The 23904-nt window shown below is 42.1% G+C and overlaps 1 protein-coding gene across 1 annotated transcript in view; it reads right to left on the reverse strand.

Annotated features, from left to right (window-relative positions):
- LOC127572555 (sushi, von Willebrand factor type A, EGF and pentraxin domain-containing protein 1-like) overlaps positions 1–23904 on the reverse strand; it is a 186209-nt gene that overhangs the window by 57732 nt on the left and 104573 nt on the right. Inside the window, 14 exon segments of the mRNA XM_052019945.1 lie at positions 588–779; positions 4223–4307; positions 4897–4984; positions 4986–5015; positions 5017–5075; positions 5855–5996; positions 9069–9196; positions 9199–9225; positions 10396–10566; positions 10785–10871; positions 10874–10907; positions 11869–11995; positions 21768–21941; positions 23503–23716. Of these exon segments, the coding sequence (XP_051875905.1) occupies positions 588–779; positions 4223–4307; positions 4897–4984; positions 4986–5015; positions 5017–5075; positions 5855–5996; positions 9069–9196; positions 9199–9225; positions 10396–10566; positions 10785–10871; positions 10874–10907; positions 11869–11995; positions 21768–21941; positions 23503–23716 (1558 nt within the window).

The following is a 23904-nucleotide window of genomic DNA, read 5'->3' on the forward strand; positions in this document are numbered from 1 at the left end:
AAGTCAGTAAACAGAAATGCAAAGAAGCCCCACTGATGCCTTTGGGATGGCCGAATACCAATGGAGAAGTTCAGAACAACTATAAGACAACTTGTATTTGTTTATCATCTTTAGCATGCTAAAACATCCCAAGGTGTTCCACGGGAAGATTAGTAGACAAAATTTGGTATCAAGCCACACAAAAGTAAAATTCAGCAGATGTTGGAAGTCTGAAGTAAAAACAAAAATTGCTGGCGATGCTCAGGTGGCATAGGGTGGTGATCAAAATGCAAACTCTGTTCTGCTCTTCACGAGCATAGCAAAACATGTTGAATATTTCCAGCATTTTCTGTTTCTATTTCAGGAGATATTAGGGTAGATGACCAAAAGCTGGGACAAAGCAATGAGCTTTAAGGAGCACCGATGAAGTGAGAGAAACAGGGATGCTTTGGGAGGAGGGAATTCAAGAGCTTATGACAAAGCTGATGGCACAGTTACCAGTGGGTGACAGGCAACATGTGAGAGTCAAGAACTGAGATATTGGAGGAGGTTACATTCAGTGTCGATAATGAGCAGCATTACAGTTTATTATTTATGGGTTAACTTACTGATATCCACTGTTGCAGATGTATGTAACGTTGGAGAGATATGTGATCCCATTCATGACGTATTTACCATTGTCTGTATCCTGTGGAGTAGGGCACATCAGAGGTTCACAAGTAGGTGTTTCATGACTCCAACTACCATTAGCTAAACAAGAGATTTCTGCTGCTCCAGACAACACATATCCCTTATTGCAACTATAAAAAGGAAGAAAGGTGGTATTTATTCTTTTGGTAGGAAAGGAGGGAAAAAAACATTTTTGGCAAACATTATATAGAATTGCATAGAACTGTACAGCTCAGGAACAGCCCCATGATATTGTTTATCCTCTGGATAATCCACCTCCCATATCCTATCCTTCATCTATTTAACCAGATTCCTCTTAAATACACAAGTTCTATTCACTATAACAAGTGGTTGCAAATTCAACAATCTATCATAACTTTTGCAAGTGAGGTAATGTTTCTGAGGCCAATGGTTAAGGTTACATGTGTCTTGATATACAAGAATGGACATGCATGTGTTACGTTGTGTTTCTCAGTGGGAGGCTCTGTTGCCCCTGATCTGAGTAAGTCCATTCCTGAGATATGAACATAAAACCCCAGGTTGGCACTCCAGTAAAGGGGGACAGCTGCACTGTTCAGATAAAAGATTAAACAAAGGCTTGCCTGGCCTCTCAGGTGGATGTAAAGGATCCTGTGGCCCTAGTTTAAATGAGGATGGAGAGCTATTCCGAGGTCCTGTTCAATATTTAGCCCTCAGTCAACATCATCAATACAGATTATCTAGTCATTATCATATTGCAGTTTGTGGAATCTTGGTGCATACAAATACTTCACACAGCAGCCAGTTTGTTTTCAGTGTCATACTTAAAATTCTCAAAAATTTAAGAACTATGTTGAAGATTTGGACACGTGAGCAAAATCACCGAAGAACAGAAGTGAGGAGGAGCTGAATTTAATTCATGCTAGTCATCAGAATCTAAATGATATTATTTTAAATGAAGCCAGCTGGTGTCACTAGCTTTGGCAGACTGTCATTGCTCCAACTTTTTGCAGCCGAACAGAATTGCAATTCAACCTGAAGTGACTTCAGATACAGTGCGAAGTAAACAAGGAGTTGGCTTAGGCTGACCCCATGGAAAATATGATCCTAGGCCTGATCCCTGGCTTGTCAAAACTAAGCTGATCTCAGATGACCTAATGCTGGATGGAGCTGGTGCTGTTGGCATTGCTGGTTTGGGCTCAGATGGGGAAAGATATGTCAGATTACTGCTGCTGAGTCCTTCTGATCCCAGAAGGTGACAGTACTGGCCTGATTGCTCCAGATATCTACCAATATTAAATATTGAAGTCCAAAGATGGATCTGTGCCAGCTAGGCTGAAGTATACATGTACACTGGGGCCATGATGACATGAACAACATCACTCAACAATGCTAGGAAAACTACAGAGAAGAGCACAACCTTTTTCAAACTCAAAGCATTTGACTACATCAATCTGGAGGGTCTGTGGAACACACCACTCAAATTTGTCTCCGCCTTACACTTAATGCACAATGGCATCTTAAGCGATGATACTAACCAACATGCCAACAACAGAGCCAATCTCAATGAAGACAGGTGTCAAATAAGGCCACATCAATGCCCCAGCACTTTTCTCAAAGCAATGTGCTCCTTACCTCCAACAACCTCCCATGGGAGAGAAGCTAATCTTCAGAAGTAATGGGAAACTGTTCAATATAGGGGAACTACAATCCAAGGTCACCTGAATCTTACTAGTCGAGCTGCAATATGAAGATGACGCTCAACTGAGTTCGAGCTCCCAAGGCATTGTTCACCATACGAGAGATGGGCCTTGCATTTACCATCCTCAGAAACAAGATCCTCGATCAACCTGTCCTTGCTGCTACACATTGACCTCCAACAATAAAGGCTCATGACAAAACCTTTCAAAGAGATGGAATTGTATCTAAGGAGCCACCTCTTAGCATAGGCAGACAGTGATGATGAAATTCTCTACCACCTTCAATGCGGCAGCACAACCTTCGGCTCATTGAGGAAAAGGGTATTTGAAATTTGAGACTTCAAACTTGGCCCAAAACTCATGGTCCAACAGGCAGCAGTAATTCCTGCCCTTCTACATGCTTCTGAGACCTCAACTGAGAGGGGAGACTGATAGGAACCTGAGGGGCAACTTTTTCACCCAGAGGGTGGTCCGTATATGGAATGAGCTGCCAGAGGAAGTGGTTGAGGCAGGTACATTAACAACATTTAAAAGACACTTGAACAGGTACAAGGATAGGAAAGGTTTAGGGGGACATGAGCCAAACACGGGCAAATGGGATTAGCTTAGATGGGCATGGTTAGATGAGGATGGTTGGCATGGACCAGTTGGGCCGAAGGGCCTGTTTCCGTGCTATACTACTCTATAACTCTGAGTACAGCAGGCACCTTAAGGCACTGGAAAAATACCACCAATGATGTCTCTACAAATTCCTCCAAGTTTGCTGGAAGAATAAGCAGACAACATCAGCATTCCCTCCCAGGCTAACATCCCCAGCATTGAAGCCCTCATTACTCGATACTGGGTGGGCCCCATTGTTCATATGCCTGACATCAGAGTGTTGAAACAGAGCTTATGAGGCAAGAAGAGAAAAAGATTCAAGGATATGCTCAAAGCTTCCTTGAAGAACATAACATCCCCACTGACTCCTGGAACTTCTGGCCCATGACCATTCAAAGTGGAGAGGTTTTGAGAAACTTGATGCCATACATTGTGAACACACATAAGTCCTGAGTAAGCAGCAGAAAGAGGAGACCACTTCCCAAACTACTCACCTACTCACTTCATCTGCCACTTTCTATCCCACTTGGAGAAGAGTATGCAGTTCCCACTCTGGCCTCAGGATCTGTCTCAAACTCTCAAAGCCAGAGTGGAAGCCAAATCAGCCTTGATTTCAAGGGACTGCCTAAGAAGTAGGAACCAACCCTGCCAAGGGACATTGACTTCAGCCATGGAGGAGTAAAAATTAGGAACAATTAACTGATATGTTGTAACTGAAACTGAATGATGATGAGTGGAGAATGTTGAGAAGTTCACACAAATGACCAGGTTCCATGCCAGTTTCAGTAATATTAAGGCGGCTCTGGATGTGCCTTCTAGCCCAGGGTGAAGATCATTTCATCTAGGCTCAAGAGTTGAGAGAGGAGTGATGGTACTGATGTAGAGGAGAAAGTAGTTGAGAGGGAGAAAATCGTGTAACAATTTCTCTCCCCTGCTGCAGTGAGATTGAGTGCTAACATTCAATTCTAGCAAAAGCCTCATTAAGGGCTCAGATTTAACACATAATTATCCAAGCAGGCATTTAAACAAATTTCCTGGGTAGATGAATCACTTGAAGGTAGGAAAGCCAATGGTGAGGTAGGATTGGATCCTGAATGCTGCCCCAAGGGATCTCCTTAAGTCGTGTCCTGGAAATGGTTGCCTTCAAACAACCACAGCTATCTTCCTTTGTGCTTTGTAGGACTTCACCAAATGGTATTTCTCTCCTGATCCCCAGTATTTTCCATTTGACGAAGGGCAAGAAGGGGAGGGAGGGAGCGAAGAAGCGAAATCCACTTTGAAAGACCTTTTTGTACCTGTACACCACCTTCATACCATAGGTGAAGTCATTGCTTTCAGTTGTACCGTTTACTGGGACATCAGGCATGCCACAGGATCGAGCTAGAAAAGAAAGATAACATAGCTGTAAACTGACAATAATATGAAGAGTGGTAGTGTCACAATTCCAGCAGCTAATGTAGATACAGGAATGTAGAAATCAAAGAAGCAGATTGTGGAGGTGATGGGATGAATTCGAATTGTGAAATGAGCATTAGGAGCTCTCTTTACCTTGGTCTTTATTCAATTGACTTCAAAAGAAATAAAATCAGGGAGAAGGATGGGTATAAAACATGCTGCCAATTAAGTATCACCATCTTGGTTTGGCACCCCTCCAATAATCCCCTACCCCCATGTCCCGGCGCCAAAACTCAGCACCTCAGGAATCAACCAGGCCCAAAGGAGGAGACACACAGATTCCCTTCCACTACACACCGGGCGAAAATGTTTCTCTGGAATTTCCTTTCAAATTTTAACTTGCATTTATGACTGCTATTGTGGGCTTCCTCTAAGTGGAAACATCACCTCTCCACCAAAACTATAAAACCTCTTCATAACTTTAAAGACCTTTATCAGACCACCCCCAGTCTCTGTTCTGAATGAAGAGTCCCAGTGTATTCATATTTATCAAATCGTGACTTGGGCTGCATACCTTGACAGCATGGCACTGCATCACTCCACCGCCCGTCCTCCATACATGTGATATTTGCTGTCCCATTCAGCTGGTAGCCTTCTTCACAAGGAGAAAGTCACCTGACCACCAACAAAGTGCCACAGCACCCTCGGCTAGTCCATGAGCAGGTCTCCCAGGGTCCTTACACTGGATTGGATCTGAACAATAGTACAAGGAGGAAAGCAAAGGAATTCATCTCTTTCTACATGGATTAATGGAGCTCAGAATGCCAGATGGTTCACATTACTCTCCTCCCCATCTTTCTTCATGTCACACTATCAGCAGATCCTTCATGTGTTTTACTGATTTCTCATAACACACTTCTGCTAATCACTTCAACCACTCCCTGTGGGAACAAATACCACATCCTCACCACACTACATATTGAAGCAATTTCAAATGGGATTAAATATTCTTAGTATAGTTAAAATAAACAAGAAATCACTGCAAGCATTCAGTAAGAAGTGAATTTCCAGTTCATGAATTACTAACCTTGAAGAAATATTCTGGGCCTCATCAAATATTTACAGTATCTATGGTAGTTATCATATTCTAACTAATTAATTTATGTGTTTTAATCTGTATTCCATCAACCAATACAGGATATGCAGGGAGTAAGGATTTATTTATCTTTTCCTGCTCTTTTAAGGAAATAAAATCATTTCCTTGTGCCCAATCCAAGCAAAAATAATTCACATCTACAGGAACATCAGGTAGTTCTGGTATTAGTCATCCAGAAGGTGAGATCCCACCAACCAAATCGAGTTCATTAAATTTGCTGACAAACTGTCGGATCGGATCCCAAAAGTTAAAACCTCAACTCATTCACTAATGTCCGTACAAGGAAGGGTCTCTTTATCCCTGCTCCTACTTTTCATAGATGTCTCAGGAAATTTTGAGCAGGCAATAAGTGTGGCCAAGCATGCAACAACTATACCAGTGCAATTTTTTCCATCGCCGGTGTATGGTGGCCTGCAGGTGCAGGTGTAGGATCCAATGGTATTAATGCATTCAGACCTTTTATCACAGTCTGATCCAAGTGCGCATTCATCAAAATCTGGAAACAGGGAACATTGACACTTAGCAACTGGGAGTGAGGATATAAAATGGGCACAAGGTACAACACAGATAGAAAACAAATATAATTTAAATGTAGCGACATAAAGAAAGACAAACTCTCCAAAAACTCCAATGAAATGTGCATATTGTTTTATCATAATTTCTGTTTCAAATGCATAAATATTTAGAATTCAGGCTTGAAAGAGGTAACAGTGCTCTTGGTACAGTAACAAGGCCTATGCTCATACCAGGCCGTACCAGAGTTGCCTTAAAAAAAGACAGATCCATTTATCAATGATCTGAAAGATTGTGCAGATTGGATGTTAGATGAGGTTTACACAGCAACAGTTTCCAAGCCAAAACACCCCCACAAAGTATTGAATTTATACTGCATTACAAAGGTTTTACAGCATTGATACCAACTGGTCCACGGGGTGTTCATCCCTCATTTCTAACCAGGGTTCTATAGAGCTGCAACATTACTTCGTGGCTGTTGAACTCAATACCCTGACTAATGAAGGCCAACACACCATATGGCTTCTTAACAATCCTATTGACCTGCGCAACTACCTTGAGGATCTATGGACGTGGACCCCAAGATCCCTCTGTTCTTCTACATTGCTAAGAGTCCTGCCATTAACCTTGTATTCTGCCTTCAAATTCAATCTTCCAAAGTGTATCACTTCACACTTTTCCGGGTTGAACTCCATCTGCCATTTCTCAGCCCAGGTCTGCATCCTATCAATGTCCTCTTGTAACCTACAGCAACTTCTACACTATCCACAACACTACCAATCTTTGTGTCATCAGCAAACTTACTAACCCACCCTTCCACATCCTCATCCAAGTCATTTATAAAAATCACACAGAGCAGGGGTCCCAGAACAGATCCTTGCAGAACAACACTGGTCACCGACCATCAGTCAGAATACGCTCCATCTACCACCACCCGCTGTTTTCTATGGGTGAGCCAATTCTGAATCCACACAAACCAAGTTTCCCTGGATCCCATGCCTCCTGATTTTCTGAATGCCTTCCATGAGGAACCTTATCAAACGCCTTATGAAAATCCATGTACACCACATCCACTGCTCTACCTTCATCAATGTGCTTTGTCACATCCTCAAAGAATTCAATCAGGCTCGTGAGGCATGGCCTGTCCCTCACAAAGCCACGCTGACTGTCCCTAATCAGCCTATGCTTCTCCAAATGCCCATAAATCCTGTCTCTAAGAATCTTCTCTAGTAATTTGCCCACCACTGAAGTAAGACTCACTGGTCTGTAATTCCCAGGGATATCCCTACTCCCTTTCTTAAACATAGGAACAACCTTTTCCACTCTCCAATCATCTGGCACTACTCCTGTCGCCAGTGATGACGCAAAGGTCATTGCCAAAGGCGCAGCAATCTCTTTCCCTCGCTTCCCGTAATGACCTTGAATATATCCCATCTGGCCCCCTGTGACATATCTATCCTAATGTTTTACAGAAGTTCCAGCACATCCTCTTTCCTCACGTCGACATGCCCTAGCGTATCAGCCTGTTGTACGCCATCCTCACAAATGTCAAGGTCTCTCTCACTGGTGAATATTTGAAGCAAAGTATTCATTAAGGACCTCCCCTATCTCTTCCGACTCCAGGCACATTTCCTCTTTTATCCCTGATCGGCCCTACTCTCACTCTAGTCATCCTCTTATTCTTCACATACGCCTTGGGGTGTTCCTTAATCCTACTTGCCAAGGCCTTCTCATGCCCCCTTCTAGCTCTCCTAAGTCCATTCTTAAGCTCCCTCCTGGCTACCTTGTAACTCTCCAGAGCCCTGTCCTGAACCATGCTTTCTAAACTTAGGGAAGCTTCTTTCTTCCTCTTAAGATATTCTACATCTCTTGTCAACCATGGTTCCTTCACTCTACCATCCTTACCCTGCCTCAGTGGGACAGACCTATCCAGAAGCCTATGCAAGTACTCCCTAAACAACCTCCACATATCTGCTGTGCACTTGCCCAAGAACATCTGTTCCCAATTTACGCTCCCATGTTCCTGCCTTATAGCATCATAATTCCCCTTGCCCAATTAAATACTTTCCCATTTCGCCTGCTCCTATCCCTCTCCAAGGCTATGGTAAAGGTCAAGGAAGCTATGATCACTATCTCCAAAATGTTTCTCCCACCGAGAGATATGAAACCTGATCAGGTTCATTGCCCAGTACCAGGTCCAGTATGGCCTCTCCTCTAGTTAGCCTGTCCACATACTGTGTCTGGAATCCTTCCTGGACACACCTAACAAACTCTGCCCACCTATCGCCTTTACACTAAGGAGGTGCCAATCAATATTAGGGAAGTTGAAATCACTCATGACAACAACCCTGTTACTTTTGCACCTCTCCAAAATCTGCCTCTCGATCTGCTCCTCAGTGTCTCTGCTGCTATTGGGGGGTCTGGAGAATACTCACAATAGAGTGATCACTGCCTTCCTGTTTTCTGACTTCCACCCATACTGACTCAGTAGATGATCCCTCCCAGGACATTCTGCCTTTCTACAGTAGTGACACTGTCCCTGATCAGCAAAGCCACTCCCCACCTCTTTTACGTCCATCCCTGTCCCCTTTGAAACATCTAAACCCTGGAATATCCAGCAGCCATTCCTGCTCTTGTGACAGCCCTTGTAAACTGTTTCTCTTTGAGACTTTAAAATGAGGCCCCAACTTCTCAATCTGTTGGATCCAGAGGAAACCATTTCTAAACCTGAGTAAGGAAGTTCTTCCCAGGCCGTTGAGGCCTATATCATTCAAACACAATTATTAAAACAGATTATCCCATCATCATCTCTTTGCTGTTCGTGGGAGCTTGTTGGATGTAAATTAGCTATAAAATTTCTTTACATTTCAACGGTGATTGCATGACAAATGCTCTTCATTGGCTATAATGTGGGATTTTCTGAGGTTGTTCTGAGTTCTGAGGCACTGTTCAATGCTCATCTCTTTTCTAAGTCATACACATCAATTCATTTTAAATTATCAGATTTGGTCCTTGGTTTCAGTTTACTCATCTTTTGAGATTTAATGACTTCACACATACCAAGGCAGACAGGCCACAACACCGGACCAATTTCCATCATCGGCACAGAACAGTTTGTAATCCCCTAGCAGGTAGTAACCATTGTTGCACAGGTAGGACACAGTGCTGCCGAAAAGATAGTCCTCAGCGGTAAAGCTCCCATTGTCAAGGCTGGAGGCAAGCCACAATTAATCCCTGGAAACCACATAAAAAGCAAAAAGGAGAAGTCACATTCCTGGCCTACAAAAACTACAAGTCAAGTTCAGGAAAATCAAAACCAGATAATGCAGGATATCTACCCAAGTCAGAGTTTAGAACAATGGAGGCTGGCCAGAAGTGTGTTGTAATAGTCTAGGTAAGACATTGCAAAGGGATGGGTGAGGATTAACAGCAGATGAGCTATGAAGGTGGAAGTAATTGCATGAATATTGGGTCTGAAGGTCAGCCTAGGGCTAAATATGGCATCATAGGCATGAATGGTGTAGTTCATTTTGCATATAAGGAGAGCAATGACTCAGTGGCTGGAGAACACAGAATGTGATGGGGACCAGTTTCAATTATTCTCGTATTTAGTTGGAGGAAAATTTTGTCCATTAAATACTGGATGTCAGACAAACATATTTTTTAAGTTATTCTTTTTGCGATGTGGGTATTTATTGGCCATGCGTAGCTGCCTTTGAGAAGCTGGTGGGAGTTGCTATCTTGGACTGTTGCAATCCTTCTGGTGAATGTGGTCCTGTCGTGCTCTTGAGGAGGGAGCTCTAAGATTCAGATCCAGTGATGGTGAAGGACTAGTGCTTTATATCCAAGTCAGAATGTGATTTGGGAGGGGAAACCCACAAATGGTGATGTTCCCAAATTCTTGCTGCCCTTGTCCTTCTTGTTGATGGAGCTCACGGGTTTGGAATATACTGTTGGAGTCACCTGGACAGAATTTTCTACCATTTCCTTTTACTTCTGAGTTTTCCATTGGGTATTACATCCACCATTTGAGCGATCGAGTTTAAAGGATTTCCATATTTCTGTCAATGCAAACGTGCAGAGCAATTCCATTCCCTGTAAATTTTCCCTGTGATCTAGCTTCTCCACATTCCCATCAACACCTCCCAGATTCTACTACTCACCTACACACAGGGACAATTTACAGTGGCCAACTAACCTACCAATTCACATGTTTTTGGGATGTGAGAGGAAACCAGAATACCCAGAGGAAACCCACATTGGCAAAGGGAAAAGTGCAAACTCCACACAGACAGCATTTAAGGTTAAGATGAACCCAGGTCGCTGGAGCTGTGAGGCAGCAGCTCTATTAGTTGTACCACTATGCCATTCATTAGTGTACAAATGAAATGGGTGACAACTTACTTTCACAATAGGGTATTGATAGCTCCATGCTCCCAAGTTCCGACAATGCAGCACACTGTCCACCGATAAGATGATAGCCACGTTCACAGGACAGCTCAACCCTTGACCCTGGTTTCAAATCAGTACCTGACACCTGGAGACTTGGCTGAGATCCTTCTAGCACAGGACAATCTGAAAGAAATTAAATAAAAGTAAACATATTAATAGCTTAATTAATTGACCTTAGCCACAAGGAAAAGAAGAAGGGTACTTTTTCCGGCTGATTAATTAGGATTAATTTAGCATTGAAGAAACTGGAGCTGGTGGAGGGGGTGGGAATAGGTGGAGGGATTTTAATTCTTTGTATGAAAGAGTGAGGAAAGTGTTATATGAGTAATGAGAGAAGTTACCCGCACAGAAAACACTCTTGGAATCTTTCTTCACTCTGCCCACGATTCCTGACAGAAAATCAGGCCAAGCTAAGACATTGCCCTTCTTAGGTCTTCAGGGCAGGCAGTGGCCAGTAATTTTATCTGAGAATGGGACAAACAAAAGCAATTTGTTTTCTTCAATCAGTCATTCATTATACCTGGTAAAATGCAACTGGTTTAAACAGCTCACTCAGGTTACTTTTACCACTTCTTTAGAGGTTATTTCACCCAAGGTAAACTCTCAAACTGTTTTCACAGTTAAATCCACTGTTACATCCACCCAGTTAACTGCTTGGTTTATTTCCATCTGAATAAGTCCCAGGGTATTTTCACCCAATTAATTCTCTATCTTATTTTCATCCAAGTTAAATTCCAGAGTGACCCTTGACCTGATCCCTCGAATCATCGTTTTTTGAACCTCCTCATCGTGAGCTTTTCTCCCTAGTGAGAGGCCATGGACCTCAAGATTTCCTTCACTTGCTCTGTGATACTGAAGGAAAGGCCTCAACATGCATGGCCGATTCAGTAGTTCTTGGCGTTTTGGTTCTGTGGTCTAATCAACTTCCCAGAGGTGGGCACAGGGCAAACACTCCTGGATTACCATGAACAACATTTAATTCCTGGTTACAGGAGCCTCTAGTTTCTGGAAAATGGTCTTTTAACCTGTTTTACTCTGTACCATTAATGGAGGCTGCTGTATCATATAGAATTCTAAGGAATTAATAAAATCAGTACATTCCGCCCAACAAGTCATTACTGGTATTTATGCTCCACATGAGCCTCCTCCTATCCTTCTTCATCTCATTCATATCAACATATTCCTTCTATTTCCTTCACCTTCATGTGTTTCCCTCTTCTGTTGCATTATTCTGGGCCTATCTCTCAAAAACATCTATAAAACAGAACATCTGATCACTATCACCTTGCTATTTATGCAAAAATTGGTTGTCACATTTAGCTACACCTTAGAAGTACTTTGTTGGTTGTAGAACTTTGGGGTACCTTGAGGTGAAAGTGCTATAGCAATGCAAGTATTTTCAAATGTGGCACAGTGCATACTTACCTCTTCTGGTGTCAGAACATAATCCCAAATATTTAACTGGCTCAATGAGCCCACAAAAGACTCCGCGGGGTTGAAGCCTTCCCCTCTTTGATCCTGCTCCTGTCCGAGCACCAGCGCTCCACCACCTTAAGAGGCGCAAATGGAAACATTAGACCGAGGACAAACAAACATATTAAGAGATATGGGAAGAATATGAAGTCAAGTCATAGATCATGTCATGGATCTTCAAAAGCAGAACAGGCTTGAGGAACTGATTGGCCTCCTCCAGTTTCTGTGTTGCCTGCTCTATTCCTGGAGGTTTCATCATACAACCCACTTAGCAACTTGCCAAACAGCCCAACACCCACACCTCTATTATTTTAATTACTAATATGCAAAACTATTATTCCCCACTCACGATGTTGCTCTCAATAGGGCTCTGGAAGTTAATCTTAAGTTCCTGAAAAACCTAAGACAATCCTTAGAGAAAAGTCAACCCAATTCTACTGAGCATACATCCAATAATGAAAATATAACGTATTGGAATGACCATTCTAAATGTGCCGAGTTAAATATTTTTTAAAAACTACTTGGTACTTGACTTTCCACCTACCTATAGTTTCTGCCTTCTAAAAGGAAAAAAAATAGATATATACCTATCTGCTCTGGGCTACTAATCCTTCAGGATGGACGCAGAGTGTCTGGGAATTACAGGACAATCTCTACTGGGATCAACAGCAAGGAGAAAAAAAACCATATGGACTTTGAAAGACATATTGCTCTAATTGTATTTTTAGACAATTTTATAAAAATACTGTAAGTCAGAAGAAACAATTGATTGGCAGCTAAGAGGGTCTATTTGGTTTTCAATTGATGTGGTGCGAGATAGACATGTCAGTTGATCAGTGGGGGGAGAGAAGTGGGTGCAAGGTGGTGGGAGATGAGATGCTACGTAACAGAATCTCCAGGATAGAACAACTCAGAGTTGGTAATGCCAAACTTAGAATGGGGCCTGAGGGAAGAGGGATTGCTTCAAGAGCCAGCTGGAGGTTTTGAGGCACTTTGTGACTAAATACATAATTAAAAAAGCAGAAAATCTGGGGAACAAGAGGTAAAGATTCATATCAATGACCTGAACCAAGTTCCTTTGAATGCATAGTCTTGGATATAGATAAGAAATTATGACAATGCCAGTAAAGCAGTATTTTGATTTCAAAATGCTCAGCCATTTTTTTACTCATCCTTGCTGGACCTCACACCCCTCTTCAGCTGTAACTTTTTCCAACCCACCAAGATCACAATTCTAACCTCCAGGGTGGATGCACCTTATGCTGCCAAAGCCCTAAGGTCCAGAATTCCACCACTTTCCCAATTCCCCACTCCACCTCCACCACCTCCCCACTTCCCCCTTCCCAGCAGCCCAAGTCTTGGAGCTATTCAATCCCTCGTCTTCTTTAAGATGCTCCTTAAAACTTACCTTTTGTGGCTCCTACAAAAATTTTATTTGATAAAGTTCCCTAAAAGCTCCATTGGATATTTACTGTGTCAAAATCTACATAAATATGCCTTTTTCTTCTAAACTCTGCACAACCACTCGGTAAAGTGCAAGCTCCCCCTGGTGGTCACACGACCCCTTGAGCACTAAATACTTGTTAAGTCTTCACAAGATATCAATGCAATTTAAAGAAAAAAGGTTTTGAGCAAATTCGAAGTCAAAGTTGAGTTTATTGTCATATGCACAAGTACATGTATGCATCGGTGCAATGAAAAACTTACTTGCAACAGCATCACAGGCGCATAGATAGCATCATATAAGCAGCATTCACAAAACATACATTAAATATAAATCATACACAATTTTTACAAGAAAGAACACAATTAGAACAAAAAAAATCAAAGTCCATTTTAGTGCAAAGTGATCATAGTGTTAGAAACATAGAAAAACTACAGCACAATTCAGGTCCTTCGGCCCACAAAGCTGTGCCGAACATGTCCCTACCCTAGAAATTACTCATAGCTCTCTATTTTTCTCAGCTCCATGTACCTATCCAACAGTCTCTTAAAAGACCCTATTGTATCCGCCTCCACCACTGTTGCTGGCAGCCCATTCCACGCATTCACCACTCTCTGAGTAAAAAACTTACCCCTGACATCTCCTCTATACCTACTCCCTAGCGCCTTATGGCCTTGTGGCCACCATTTTAGCCCTGGGGAAAAGCCTCTGACTATCTACCCGATCAATACCTCTCATCATCTTATATACCTCTATCAGGTCCCCCCCGTCATCCTCCGTCGCTCCAAGGAGAAAAGGCCAAGTTCCCTCAACCTGCTTTCATAAGGCATGCTCAGCATTCCAGGCAGCATCCTTGTAAATCTCCTCTGCACCCTTTCTATGGCTTCCACATCCTTCCTGTAGTGAGGCAACCAGAACTGAGCACAGTACTCCAAGTGGGGTCTGACCAGGGACCTATATAGCTGCAACAATACCTCTCGGCTCCTAAATTCAATTCCCTGATTGATGAAGGACAATACACCATATGCCTTCTTAACCACAGAGTCAACCTGCGCAGCCGCTCTGAGCATCCTATGGACTCGGACCCCAAGATCCCTCTGATCCTCCACACTGCCAAGTCCTACCATTAAGACTATATTCTGCCATCATATTTGACTTACCAAAATGAACCACTTCACACTTATCTGGGTTGAACTGGATCTGCCACTTCTCAGCCCAACTTTGCATCCTATCTATGTCCCTCTGTAACCCCTAACAGCCCTCCAAACTATCCACAACACCCCCAACATTTGTGTCATCCGCAAACTTACTAACCCACTCCTCCACTCCCTTATCCAGGTCGTTTATAAAAATCAGAGCAAGGGTCCCAGTACAGATCCCTGAGGTACACCACTGGTCACCGACCTCCACGCAGAATACGACCCTTCAACAACAACTCTTTGCCTTTTGTGGGCCAGCCAGTTCTAGATCCCCACTGCAATGTCCCCTTAGATCCCATGCCTCCTTACTTTCTCAATAAGCCTTGCATGGGGTACCTTATCAAACGCTTTGCTGAAATCCATATACACTACATCTACTGCTCTCCCTTCATCGATGTGTTTAGTCACATCCTCAAAAAATTCAATCAGGCTCGTAAGGCAGGACCTGCCCCTGACAAAGCCATGCTGACTATTCCTAATCATATTATACCTCTCCAAATGTCCATAAATCCTGCTTCTCAGGATCTTCTCCATTAGCTTACCAACCACTGAGGTGAGACTCACTGATCTATAATTCCCTGGGCTATCCCTACTCCCTTTCTTGAATAAGGGAACAACATCTGCAACCCTCCAATCTTCCAGAACCTCTCCCGTCTCCACCGACGATGCAAAGATCATCATCAGAGGCTCCGCAATCTCTTCTCTCGCCTCCCACAGCAGCCTGGGGTACATCTCATCCTGTCCCGGCAACTTATCCAACTTGACGCTTTCCAAAAGTTTCAGCACCTCCTCTTTCCTAATATCTACATGCTCCAGCTTTTCAGCCCGCTGCAAGTCCCCACTACAATCCCCCAGATCTTTTTCCGTAGTGAATAGTGACGTAAAGTATTCATTAAGTACCTCCGCTATTTCTTCCGGATCCATACACACTTTCCCACTGCTGCACTTGATAGGTCCTATTCTTTCGCATCTTATCCTCTTGCTCTTCACATACTTGTAGAATGCCTTGGGGGTTTTCCTTAATCCTGCCCGCCAAGGCCTTCTCATGCTCCCTTCTGGCTCTCCTAATCTCCTTCTTAAACTCCTTCCTATTAGCCTTATACTCTTCCAGATCTCTAACATTACCTAGCTCTCTGTACCTTTTGTAAGCTTTTATTTTCCTTTTGACTAGATTTATTATAGCCTTTGTACACCACAGTTCCTGTATCCTCTTGTGACTCCCCTGTCTCATTGGAACATGCCTATGCAAAACTTCACACAAATATCCCCTGAATATTTGCCACATTTCTTCTGTACTTTTTCCTGAGAACATCTGTTCCCAATTTAATCTTCCAATTTCCTGCCTGAGAGCCTCATAATTCCCTTTACTCCAAGTAAACGCCTTTCTAGTCTGTCTGTTCCTATCTCTCTCCAGTGCTAACGTAAAGGAGATAGAATTATGATCACTATCACCAAAATGTTCACCCACTGAGAGATCTGACACCTTACCAGGTTCATTTCCCAACACCAAACCAAGCAGAGCCTCTCCTCTTGTAGGTCTATCTACATATTGTGTCAAGAATCCTTCCTGAACACACTTAACAAACTCCACCCCATCTAAACCCCTCACTGTCTGGAGATACCAATCGATGTTTGGGAAATTAAAATCCCCTATCACAACAACTCTGTTATTCTTGCACCTTTCTAGGATCTGCTTCCCTATCTGCTCCTCAATATCCCTGTTACTATTGGGCGGCCTATAAAAAACATCCAGTAAAGTTATTGACCCCTTCCTGTTCCTAACCTCCACCCACAGAGACTCAGTACACAGTCCCTCCATGACGTCCACCTTTTCCACAGCCATGACACTATCTCTGATCAACAGTGCCACTCCTCCACCTCTTTTGCCTCCCTCCCTGTCCTTTCTGAAACATCTAAAACCCGGCACTTGAAGCAACCATTCCAGTCCCTGAGCCACCCAAGTCTCCGTAATGACCACCACATCATAGCTCCAAGTATTGATCCAAGCTCCAAGCTCATCTGCCTTGTTCACAATACTCCTTGCGTTAAAATAGACACATCTCAAACCTGTCTGAGCCCGTCCCTTCTCTATCACCTGCCTATCGTACCTACTACTAGCTTTCTCTATTTGAGAGCCAAACACCTCTTCCCCAGTCTCTCCAGTTCGGATCCCATCCCCCAACAATTCTGTGTCTCCTATTCTGTGTCTCCTGAGGACACAGATTCTGTGTCTCCTGAGACTCCTAATAGTCTCAACAATTCTAGTTTAGCAACAGAATTTAAACAATTCTAGTTTAAATTCTGTTGCTAAACTCTAGTGATTAGGGTTGTGCTGGCTGGTTCAAGAACCGAATGGTTGAAGGGAAGTAGCCATTCTTGAACCTCGTGGTGTGGGACTTCAGGCTTCTGTACTTCCTGCCCAATGGTAGCTGCGAGAAGATGGCATGGCCTGGATGGTGGGGATCTCTGATGATAGATGTTGCCTTCTTGAGGTAGCACCTCCTGTAGCTACTACCAGTGGTGGGGAGGGATGTGCCCGTGATGTATTGGGCAGAGGCCACTACTCTCTGCAGCTTCTTATGTCCTGTGCATTTGAATCGCTGTACCAGACCATGATACAACCAGTCAGGACACTTTCAACAGTACATCTGTAGATGTTTGTTAAGAGTGTTCAGTGACAAGCCTAACCTCCTTAACCTCCTGAGAAAGTAAAGACGCTGTCGCCCTTTCCTTATGATTGCATCTATGTGCTGGGCCCAGGACAGGTCATCTGATATGTTAATGCCCAGGAATTTAAAATTGCTGATTCTCTCCGGCGCTGATCTCCCAATGTAGACTGGAGCATGTTCACCCTCCTTCCCCTTCCTGAAGTCAACAATCAGCTCTTTAGATATGCTGACACTGAGCGAGAGATTGTTGCTGTGGCACCACAATTCAATCAGCTCAACAGGGCCCTCTTTACATCCTTTTGCATATCTGCCACCAGCAATCTCACATGTCCTCTTTGTTTCCTCATTGTACATATTCAGTATTTAAACAATACATGGAAAACAAACATAAGCAGAAATGCTGGAAGAACTCAGCTAGAGCTAGAGTTTAGGGTCCGGACGAAGGATCGCTGACTTGAAAAGCTGATTAGTTTCTCTTTCCACAGATGCTGCTTGACTGGCTGAGTTCTTCCAGCATTTCTGTTTTCAAACAACATATCACTGGTCCATTTTTATTGGTTCATGGGGAAAGCTTCCTCATGAAATGCAACTGAAATCATCTATTAATTCATGTTAGTACTGGGCAACAACTGGCAATTAATTATTCACTTCATTGAAAGTCCTTGGGGAAACTAAAGTCACAATTGTTCTGAGGGATGGCACAGAGTTTCAAATGAAACCCACTCTTTTCAATCCCCTTCCGATGACCACTTCCCATGCTTCAATTAATTTCATTATTATTGCTTCAGCAGGAGGTTAGAAACAACCACGTTCAACAACTGCTTTACACTGCCAAAGGAATGCTGTCAGCTGTGGCTCAGTAAGTACCATTCTTAACCCCAACAGAAGGTTGTGGTTCAATTGTTACTCTGGACACCCGAACACAAAAATTTAGGCATTCACTTCAGCTCAGCAGCAAGAGAGTGCTGTGGTGTCAGAGGTGCTGACTCATCCACGAGATGTTAAACCAAGACCTACTGCTGTCTCAGGTGGACATATCAAATCTCACAGCTCTATTTTGAAGACATGGGGGGGGGGGGGGGGGCGGGGGGGTAGTTATTCCCCTGTGTCCTTTCTGATTCTTATTTCATAACCAACATTGGGAGTCTGCTGCCTGCAAATTGGGAGTCTGCTGCCTGCAAACTGGTGCCTCATTTCCTATCTTAAAACAGCAACCATGAAGTATATTCACAGTTAAAGTCAAAGTCAAATTTATTGTCATATGGTATGCGCAAGTACATGTATGCATGAGTGCAATGAAAAACTTACTTGCAGCAGCATCACAGGCTCAGAGCATCATATAAGCAGCATTAACAAGAAAAACATAAATTAAACGCAAATTATACACAATTTTTACAAGAAAGAATAGAATTAGAATGAAAAAACTATGTCCATTTTAGTGCAAAATGATCAAAGTGGACATAGTGTTGCTAAAGTGTAGTGACTAGGGTTGTTCCGGTTGGTTCAAGAACAAGTGGTTGAAGGGAAGTAGCTGTTCTTGAACCTGGTCATGTGGGACTTCAGGCTTCTATACATCCAGGAATGTTTTGAGGTTGTGAAAGGTGCTAAGTAGAAGAAACTATCCACTGACGTTTACTATAAACCCACCGACCCCCGCAGCTACTTAGACTATACCTCTTCCCATCTTGTCTCTTGCAAGGATGCCATCCCTTTCACCCAGATTCTCCTTCTCCACTGGATCTGAACTCAAGAGCAGGCCTTCCATTCCAGGACATCTGAAATGTCCTTTTTTCAGGAAACGTGGCATTTCTTCTGCTGTGATTGATGGAGCACTCTATTGCATTTCCTCATCCCCCTCTCTCCAAAGAGAACAGAGATAGAGTTCCCTTGGTCTTCACTTTTCACCCTACTAGCCTCCACATCCAGCACATCATCCTTTGTTTCCGCCAATTCCAACAGGATCCCACCACTAGCCACATCTCCGCCTCCCTACCCAAAGTGCAGTCTGGGTGACGTGGTTTGCAGAGCACTTGTGCTCTGTCTGCAGTGTCCATCCCGAGTTCCCAGCAGCATGCCATTTTCAACTCCCCTTCCTATTTCCACACCAACCTGACCATCCTCAGCCTTCTCCACTGCCTGAGTGAGGCCCAAGGCAAACTAGAACACCTCATATTCTGCCTAGGTAGTCTACAACCAATGGCATGAACATTGAGTTTCCAATTTCAAGTAACCCTTACCTCCTGTGTTTTCCTCTCTTTCTCCTTCCAATCCATCTCTGTTCCTTTCATTTTTGTCCCTTTTCCCATGAGCCCCCCTCTAGCCCCCATATCACCCATTTTCATCCTACCCTACTACCACCTACTACCCACTCATTTCATCCATCAGATCCCCTCCTCCTGGTTACATCTGCCCTTCATCTCTCCACTAATGGTTCCCATTATCACCTTCGTTACTTATCAAATTCCAGCACTGGTTGCCTTTGTGTTCCCACTTATCACTCTCCAGCAGCTATCTCCAACTCCATCCCTCCCCCTTCTCCACCTGGCTCCATTTGCCTGTCATCCTTCACCCCTCCTTGGTCCACCTATCATTGACTGGCCCCAGGCTCACCCATCTGCCTCTCCTCTTTATATTGGCTACCTTGTACATGGTAAAGGTTTAGAGGGTAATGCACCAAATGCAGACAAATGGGACTAGCTCGGATAGACATCTTGATAGGCATGGACGAGTTGGGCCAAAGGGCTTGTTTCCATGTTATGTAAGTCTATGCTCTATCTTCCCTCTCCATTCTCTGTCCTGACGCAGGGTCTCAACCTGAAATGTTGACAATTCCTTTCCCACTTCCCCCCACCCCTCCCACATACCCACACATGCTGCTCGACCCACTGAGTTCCTAAAGCATTTTGTTTTTTGCTCCAGATTCCAGTATCTGCAGGTCTCTTGTGTCTCTAAAAGGAACATTTTCTGTATTTCTTAGGGATAGCTACCAGCTAAAGAAGGAATTCCATATGAAAAGGTAAGTGTAGTATATTTGGTTCTTCTGATATTGTAAAGTTGATTTAAACTCACTGAGGCTGGGAGTATCAATGAAACTGTCAGGTTTATTGTGGCAGTCAGACTCAGACTGGCTTTACGGCAAATACAGTGTTGTTATAATTAACCAAATGACAATTTTCTAAAGGTAATAGCAGCCCCAATAAACTTAAAGCTACATTTACAATACGAATGCAGGTATATTGCAGTGAAGATGCAAAACTGTGGCACTGTGGAGAAGTAACTTTTTACATTATTGGATTTTGACTTGAGTAAGTTCTCTTGATTGATATAATCAATCATTATTGATAAAAATTCAAGATTGTGTATTCAAGGAAATCTGGATGACCAAGAAATTAATTAAGAATGGTGGTCATAGATCTGAAACAGTAAAAGTGCTCCCTATCCCTTTAAACTGCTGCACCACACTGCAAGATACACACAGCACAAAGTAGTACTTTGTATTTTTATTGAGAATAGAATTAGGAAGTGCTGGAAATACTCAGAAATCAGCAGAATCTATGGAGAAACAGAAATGATGGAAGATCACTGACATCAAATGTAACTCTGTTACTTTATACTACATAATTCAATAATTTGCAAAATAATTGCAACATTTTCTACTTATACTTCAGACTTTGCACTCCCACATTTTTCTTACAACCATATTTTAAAAGCACTTTACCATCATGTTCCAGTATACTGCCAATATGTATATCTCACACATTGATACATTTCTCTATCAGTGTTAGCCTACATGTAGTGTGGGCTTGGTTTTGTTGTTTTAGTTAGAGAAGATAGGACAGTACATTGGACAACTTCTGAACTGTGTGACTGATATCTCAATAAAAGTGCATCATCAATTCTGAATCCATTATCTCAGACACACAGTCTAGCAAAGCACAGGCTACTTTATATAAGAAAATCAGTTTGGTATGGAATCACCATTTTTTGCAAGGAATGCAAGTGAAAAGTTTTGGGAGAAAGTTAAAAATCATACTATTGCTTTATCATTGAAATAGCTAAGACTTGAAAATATCCCTCAGGACTGTGACAGAATGGAAAGAGTTCAGCGACATATTACAAACCCCCAGCCTCAGTCTCATTGTTTGGATGCCAATTGCAAATCTGAGGTTTAGGATTCTGCAAAGAATGTAAATCTAAATTGAGATTTTCCAGGTTAGGATGCAACTTTGATCACATCAGCAGAATGAGAATGGCTGTAATTTTTACTTTTCAATTTATCAACATCTTGTAGGCCGAACAAATAGGAGGAACACAGATGAAACTTGCCCCAAGAATAGGCAAAGAACATGAATTAAAGCAATCTAGTACTTTAAATATTTTTAACATTTAGATTTCAAAAGAGCTCTACGACTTGTTACGCTTAAATAATACAATTTACAAATAAAGATGGGTATTTTCCAGTTTTTTTATTAAACCTCTGAAAAGGCAACCAACTGATAATGAAACATCTGCACTGAAGCTCTGTCAATGTATTACCTGGGATGCTTTTTTCCAGTAGAAAGGTCCTTGCCTTCATCAGACACTTTTCCATCTATGTAAACTCTCCATGCTCCACCTGTGCTATTCCATGTGATGGAAATGTGGTGCCATTTCCCATCATTAACTGATGGACAATCAGTTACCTTCTCCTTGCCGTTGACGTACAACACCCAACTGATTGGGAGAAAGGGAAAGAATAATTAGGTCTGCATTGAAGGCAATGCCATTTGACCTGCACTATATCATCAATATATCAGAATAATTACTTCTTGAAACAAATGTCATGGAAAAATTACTTGAAATGATTTCGTAAATCAGTTTGGTAAGTCAATCCATATAATATTGCAAGTGTTTCTAAGCTCAACCAACTTCAGCTGCTTCATCTATAACTTTCTCTCTATTGCAAGATCAGAAGTGGAGATTTTCACTGATTATTGCACGATTTTAGTTCTATTCACAACTCCTCAGATTGTCCTCCAGCTGTCTGTGTCTGCAAGAAGGGAGACCCTGGGCATTAGTCAAGCTGGGCTGGTAAGTGGCAAGTAATATTCACAACATCTCCAGCATGAGAAAATCTAACCACCTATCATTTATATTCAAGTCACATAAATACAACAAAAACAGCAGAAGCAGATCAGAGGCCGGGTATTCTGTGCTTAGTGACTGATCTCCTAACTTTCCAAAGTCCTTCCACCATCTATAAGACACATCAGGAGTGTGATGGAAAAATCATAAGGTCAAAAATTCAGGAACTACCTACCAAATGCATATTGATCCTTTAATACTTTGAACTTTTCTATAAGCTTTAGAAGAATTCAAGAGTGCAATTCCTAAGTTAATTTAATTGTTTAACGCATATTAACAATGATATTATAGTGGTTTTCTGAACCTTAAGTTGGTGACAAAGGAACATGATCTGTAATCTATTCCATTAATAAAGAGAATACTGTTATGGCATATAATTTTGTTTTCAGCACTTAGCCTTATTCTCAACTGTTGAAGCATCTTTAAAGTGGATATTTACTTCATCCAAGATATTACTTAATAGCAGTAATGTTTGGCAGTAGTCATTCAGCTTTATATTTCAAATCATTAAATATGGTTATTGCAATTTAAAAATATCAACATGGAAAGATTATGATTTTAATGAAAATAGATGGTAGTTTCAAGAACACAGTAACACTGTTTTGAAACAAGAATTGAGATTTTTCATTGTGTCTTATATAACACTTTCAGACAGAACATATATGATGCTTGGTTATTTTAGAGATTTGGGGTTAGAAATATCCTATTTATTGAGATTTTAAAGATCATATTATAAAATTCTTAGGATGCTTTTCAATACCTTATGGTGAACTTTACTGTCTCAGCCACTGCATTTCAGTAACTCCTATTTTCTCTGCATTTGTCTTCCTATGAGAAAACCCATCTGATGGTTTCAGCCTATACATGGTACTTTACACTTTTTCAAAGGCGTAAAGTGTGATTAGTAGACAAGCCATGTGATTACTGTTGACCAGTATTATACATTGTGGATAATTTCTTATTCATGGCTCTTGATCTCAGATACACTTTGTGTAAGGGTTCCATTTGGAGTAGAAAGTTTGCTTCAGTGTACAGATTTATTACAAAGGACAAGTTTTTGAGATAAAGACTGAATTATAACAGGCTTTTAAGATCCCTCTCTATTAGGTGAATGATACCAAGAATTGCAATTATTTTTTTTTTTACTAACGTAGTTGAATTACCATTGTAATCTGTTAGCAGGAATGCATTGTCACAGTCAGTATTCAAGGCATAGGAAATTGGAGTCCCATAGTTCGTGGTATCAGAAGATTTCATCCAGAAAGCACAGGTAAGTGCACTGAGTGTTGGTAAGCCATTATCCAGTAGAACATAGCCATAGATCCCCGAAACATCAAAATCCAGGTTAAAGTTGGAGGATAACTCTATAGAAAGATGACAGAATTATCTCGCAACATGCAGTGAGGAAACAAAGGTGCTGTAGCCGATATTTCAAACGTAGAACTACATCAACTCAATTGAATTAAAACATACATAAAACTGAGGGGCTCCTATTTAGGGCTTTTGGCATGCCAATTTCAAACAATTATTCTTTACATCTTTGAGAACCCTG

This window comes from Pristis pectinata, chromosome 7 (assembly GCF_009764475.1).
Source record: "Pristis pectinata isolate sPriPec2 chromosome 7, sPriPec2.1.pri, whole genome shotgun sequence".
Classification (NCBI taxonomy): domain Eukaryota; kingdom Metazoa; phylum Chordata; class Chondrichthyes; order Rhinopristiformes; family Pristidae; genus Pristis; species Pristis pectinata.